General features: G+C 42.9%; 1 protein-coding gene across 1 annotated transcript; it reads right to left on the reverse strand.

Moving 5' to 3' along the window:
* Positions 1–106: 106 nt before the first annotated feature.
* LOC310810874 (transmembrane protein 79-like) lies at positions 107–5317 on the reverse strand. Its single transcript, XM_083678753.1, has 5 exons — positions 5229–5317; positions 3638–4550; positions 2969–3163; positions 2499–2721; positions 107–2195 (listed from the first exon to the last, which is right to left on the reverse strand). Exons 2-5 carry the CDS (start codon positions 4356–4358, stop codon positions 1994–1996), a joined length of 1341 nt encoding a protein of 446 aa, XP_083534879.1. The 5' UTR covers positions 4359–4550; positions 5229–5317; the 3' UTR covers positions 107–1993.
* Between the last annotated feature and the right edge of the window lie 791 nt (positions 5318–6108).

Below are 6108 nucleotides of genomic sequence, written 5' to 3' on the forward strand. Positions count from 1 at the left end.
TATGCGTCTCATACGTTATAGTCACTTAGTCCTAGTTTATCAGTTTCATTCATGCCACATAGGCCTATAATCAACTGGTAACAAAAACACATCAAGCTTGTTCAGTTCTGTATGTGCGTTTAATTGATCATTTCACGGAAATTACAAAAATCAAAAAAGAAAAAAGTATTAACATTTAAAATGATTATTCTCTGAGAGGCTTACGTGGATAGTTATGTAGATGAAATAATTACTGTAGTGAAACATTTCATATAAGCTATGCCTGTGAAAATCTGATCAAAATTTGATCAACACTAATTGTAAATGTAAACTAATAAATAGGCAAGAAATATTTGTTAAAAACAGGGATACTTCAAAGACAGTAACAGCTCTATTCACTATCACCTATCCCAAATGTGGGCAGACTGAGGAGTAACCCATCCAAACTATCCTGCTGTGCTGTATTAAAGGAATTGTTTTTCATAAACAAAGTCATAAGGGTTGGGTAGACTAGAAAGGTAGTACTTGCTGGGACAGGTTGGATTTAGAAAAGGTAGGCTTGGCATCTCCTCGAAAAAATTGTGTACCCACCATATCACGTCTTTAATTTGCTGCTAATTGCAGAAAATATCAGACTCCACATTTTGTGACGGTGATGCCTAGAAAATGTGTCAAATGAAAATGTCTATCTTCATAAGATCTGTGAACTAGAACATCAGGAAATTATTGCTGTCTGATTGTGCATCCTTCCGGAATGCAATATAATGATGAAGCTATTTGTCACATCTGTCCATTCAGTTGTCATATAGGACATTAGTTTTGAGATAGGTAAAATCAAAGAGATAGAATTGTTTCATCTGTTAAAATCATGAAAGTGTGCAACCACTGGCTAAGAGCAGTTCAAACCTTTGTCTTCTGTCAACTTGTACTACCTCATAACCAAACGTACCCATGCAATGAATGCTGTTTACCTGTAATATCTCAATCACAGTCAATTGTTACAATGCATTAAAATATACCAATAAACCCAACCAACCAAAACAGTTTAGTAAGCGGTTATTCGTGGTAGGAAGCTCAAAGATGATTTCTGTGGAAGAACAATGGTTTGGGCGTTGTTGAAACTTCCCCAAGTGGCTCAATTCTTGAGTGAAACCACTTCTTAATTTTTACAAGAGAACAAGTAAGGTTGCAACATAATTCCATGCTACTTGGGTGCCGATTCTCCTCCCTATGCAAGCCTTACCCAACGGCTAATATGTTAGCAACTAGCAGATTGATCTCTATACAGACACTCTACTTTATCATTAAAGGGAGGGTCCCTGGTGTTGATAATATTAAATCATTAACCCTTAGACAAATAAGAGATTCTCTAATGCCATGTAAGACAGTGCCCTGAAGTGAATGAGTTCTATCTATCTTAACCCTATTAGTGTTTTAACATGCTCTTCCATTACCAAAATGTCCCAATATATATATATTTTTTTTAAAAATCGGTGCTATTCAATCCCACGATAGTCTACCCCGTTATAGAAGACTACAGTACACAGTCATTCTGTTAATGTCAAATTCTACCAGCTTCAGAATGGTATTATAAGCCCATATAAATAGAGTGGGTAGAATGGATAATCCAGCTCAAAGCAAGGTTCCATGAAATGCTGAACGTAAAAACTCAATGCAGTTCTTCGTATCAATAAGCATCCAGGTAAAACTGGTGCTGACATTAGTGTATCCATGTAATATTGTATCAAACTTTGAGCTTTTCAAGCCGACACATTCCATCTCTATGTATTTCAGAGCGATGCCATTCTACCCATTCTATTTCTAGGCTGAATACATCCGAGCATCCTCTTCTTTTTTCTCTTCTCTGTGGTCCACTTAGGTTCATCCATCCAGTTTTTTCCTCCTCTTTCTTCATCCATGCATACTGTCTCTCCTCTCCTCCATTCTCTCTCTGTCTCTCATCTCCTTCCAACTGTCCATCCATTCTTCCACCCTGGCCTCTCCTCCATCCTTCTTAACCCCAGAATCTCTGGCGTGGGGCTGGGGGTTGGTCTTGCTGTGCCGGCCCTTCCTGGGCGAAGATGGTGCCCCCCGCCTCCATGGTGAAGATGAAGTAGAGGTTGGCCCCCAGCATGGCCACGGCAGGCAGGAAGGACATGCCGAAACCAAAGCCCCGCACGCTGCTCCCAAAGGCTGCCGCCACCCAGTACACCAGCCTGGGGGGGCAGAGAGACAGGTGTTAGGTTGTCATAGTCACTGCCATATATAATATTTTGTCAATAGTCTGGTTTTACAGTCTGCCCTGAACCTCAAACCTTAAAAGGGCACTTCTCCAATTTTTACACATCCATTTTTTTGGGATAACCCCAAATGGGTTTCATTTTCTTAGGACCTTTTCTTCTTATGTTGTTGACAGAAAATCCCTGTTTTCACATATGAAGATACTGGCCTGGTTCTGAAGATAATTAATGAGGTCAAAAAGTGGTGCCACCCAGCTCAACACCGCTGCTGTCCCTTACCTGCCGAAAGCGAAGACGATGGTGAGCAGGGGCACCAGTTTGAGCAGGTCCTGACTCAGATACGGCGCCATGACGGCCAGCTGCAGGAAGTAGAGCAGGAAGAGGGAGACCGAGTCTTCCACGTAGCGGCGGTGCACGCCCACCTCCCTGGCCTCTGCCTCGCCCTCATACAGAGGCTTCACCGACCCCAGCCGCAGACGACTCACGCCCAGAACCAGCCAGCCTGGGGGGCGGAAGACATGGTGAAGTTTGGTTATGACACGGTGATGTTTGGTTATGGACACTGACTTCTGCACTAATATTCTGATTGGAGGCACTTACTGTAATTACCTTGTAACTGTTTAATAATTTATAATCCGCCACTATGTTATGACCACATTGGAAAACTCCAGAAAGGTCCAGAGAACACAGAGAAAGTTGAGAGGGTTGCCAAGAGAGACTAAAGAATACCAAGTTATCAACATTATTACCGAGTATGATGGGCACAACAGCGAAGACGGAGCAGCGCAGTGTGTAGACCAGCCTGAGAGGGGCGCTGTTCAGGAGAGGGGCGTCAAAGGGCAAGAAGACATAGCCCCCCCAAACTAGGAGAGGGAAGATCAGGGCTGCAGTGAAAACAGACACCCCCACTTTGAGTGCGTCCCTGTTGGCACAATTGCAGCAACCTAGGGGAGAGAGGAAAGGAGAGAGGTCAGTCCGCAGCTTTCTTCTTTCCTTAGAAACAATTGAAAACTGGTGAAAACATTTTGAAGAAAGAATGTAAACATTGGCCCGTTTTCCCTTAAAATCCTCCCTTCCTTGAAGAAATCACTGATCTGACATGACATATTTGGTGAAAGCAATACATAGCTTGCTGTGACCAATCCAATCATGTTAGACCAGTAATTACACAAGGAAAGTAGGAAGGACGGATGTATCAGGAAAGTATTCAAATGAATACCAAAAAGACACGACAATGAAAGTGTATCATGCAGCCACCAAAGTATCTGAAGAGGCCCAAAGAGGCTGATTGAGTGAGGGAGGCAGACATAGCCAACATACAAACAGAGAGATATTTAGAGAAAGGTTGAAGGAGTCAAAGAAACTATGAGACAATTAAAAAGACAGAAAAATGTCATGTTGGTGTGGTGGCTCCTCACATTTTGAGGACCCCCCCTCCATGGGCCAATCACTGTAGTAGCCGTCAGGCGGGGTTCCATGGGGACTGAGGAAGGGGCTCTTCTCTGTCTCCACATCCCAGAATACATCATTGTCCCTGGAGGATGCTGGGACATTGGAAGAGTGTAGTATGGTGACACTAGGGTTGAAGACCCGCGCTGCCTTCTCCGGCAAAGAGTTCATCCCTTCTTCCTCCTCTTCCACATCGATATCTATTTGGCCCTTCTTGCCCCTCTTCCTGAGCCCTGTGTCCTCTGTCTCTCTCTCCACCTCCATCCATCCTTCCCCCGTCTTCCTTTTTTCTGAGCCCAGCTCTCGCTCACTCTCCGTCCTGCTCTCTCCTCGGAGGGAAAGGCATTCGGAGCGCATACTCCTCCTCTCTCCTTCAAGATCATCCCCCTTCCTCCCTCGTCCACCAGCTCCCTCCCTTTCTTTCTCAGTTACACTTCCTTTCTCCCTCGCTTTCGCTCCATCCCCCGGCCACTGAAGAGTGGTGGGCTCCAGGTTAGCTGAGGTCACCATCTCTTCTTCTTCTTCTTCTTCCCCCTCATTCTCTCTTCTTTCCTCTGCCTCCACTTCTTTTATCTTCTTCTCTCCCTCTGCCCCCCATGTTGGGGTCTGTGGTTGGTTAGTCCCCCCACCAGTTTTGGATGGGTCCTTACCAAGCAGGAGCTCCAGGCTTGACGGCAGGATCTCAGACATTGGTTTAGGTGTTCAGTATTGCCAGCCTTTGTCTGTCTGTGGTGAATCTCTCGGTCTATGCAAGTCTGAATGTCTTTTAATGCCTGTGGTCACATTACATTGTCTTTTTTTCCCTCTGTGTCAATTTTCAGGAGTACCACAAAACAATGTTTCAGTTTGTAGTGTCGTGTTGTAAACTACAACTTCTTTCTCCTGCAGAGCATAGCAGAAGAACAAAGTTAACTTACAGAGTCCATTCCTACAATGCATTCACTAACTCCCAGTGCCTCACGACCAAACAATGCAGGTGAAACACCAACAGATTGCAGGCTCTTGCATGACAAGTTTTCTTTTTTCATCCGTGAAATAACTTTAAAACTTCCACGCTAGAGATAATGCCCAGCAGCCTACTTCTGTCATGAATCATCAGTCTCCCTCGGATGAATAAATAAGCCGTGGGCGGCCCACGACAGGTATGACCGGGAACCATGCGTCAGGTAGAGAAACTCTCCTACCTGGCTAACAAGAGTTCCAAAACTCCGCCTCCTCCATATCATATTGGCCTCTAGTTTGGGAAAATAGGGGCCGCATTTACGGCCGACTTCACTCATAACTTTGACCACTAAAAGTACATTTTAACCACATAGTCATGTGTGTATATATATATATTGTTGTCTGAAAAGGTTACCTATATAACTGCATTGACATTACGTTTGAAGTCTGTTCAGTCCTCCAAACTAACACAGGAGGAGTGTAGCCACACGGAAGTTTTCCACACTAGCGGTTTCGCAAAAAATCTTGGACTTTATGACTGCAAAACATTGCTGTTTCAATAATACTTCCACCATTCAGAAAGACATTGAAATAAAGAAATATGTTTACTATACTTACAAGGCGTCCGTAACTGACAATCGACGTTTGTTTTAGTTAGGATGAAATCTCGTTCGGGTTCGCGTTCGGTTACACCTCCATTGTTATTGTGAAACGTTTTTTTTCGGGGGGTGGAAATTCAGGTGTGGCCAGGTAAATATTTTAAGGGGATGTCTTTTCTTAAAGGGGAATGGAAGTACTATCCTTTTCCTCGGAAATGATGGAATGATGTACCTCAACGGTGCATTTCGAGTTCAACACGTCCTGTTATCATGTGGCTTGGCATCTAGCCTAGGCACACACTCGGCTTCCTTAGTTCCAACATTAAAATACACTTACACATACCTTACACCAACCACATAACCATATGTGCTATACACTATATAAATATATAAATATTGACCTCTCTTAGCTTTTATCAGTAGAGATATGAATATAATAACAACAACAACAACAACAACAACAACAACAACAATAATAATAATAATAATAATAATAATAATAACAATCAACTACAACTCATAATAAACTACTAGTGAATAGTAGCCTATCCTTTATTTAATCAGTCAGCATCTCTAACCTGTCCTTTTGAAATCAAAGTCCATCTTCACAGTACAAAAATACTATAAATGGTAATACGATTTTTGTTTTGTTGTCCCCCCGTCTGGATAGCTTCAAGCTTCAAAGAGGTCTGATCTTTGTCTTTGATGCGTCATAAAAATGTTCCACTGACATCCCCCAGCATACACACACGTTGTCACGTGGCTAATGTAATGCAATAAATGGCATTAAAACACAATAATTCAACAGTAGCCTGTACCAAAGTGTTATTCTTTTTTTAGACCACTAGAGGCCGCAAGATCCAATAAGAACAGCTGTACGCACGCATACTTACAGCATT

This window comes from Argentina silus (genome assembly GCF_951799395.1).
Source record: "Argentina silus genome assembly, chromosome: 10".
NCBI lineage: Eukaryota > Metazoa > Chordata > Actinopteri > Argentiniformes > Argentinidae > Argentina > Argentina silus.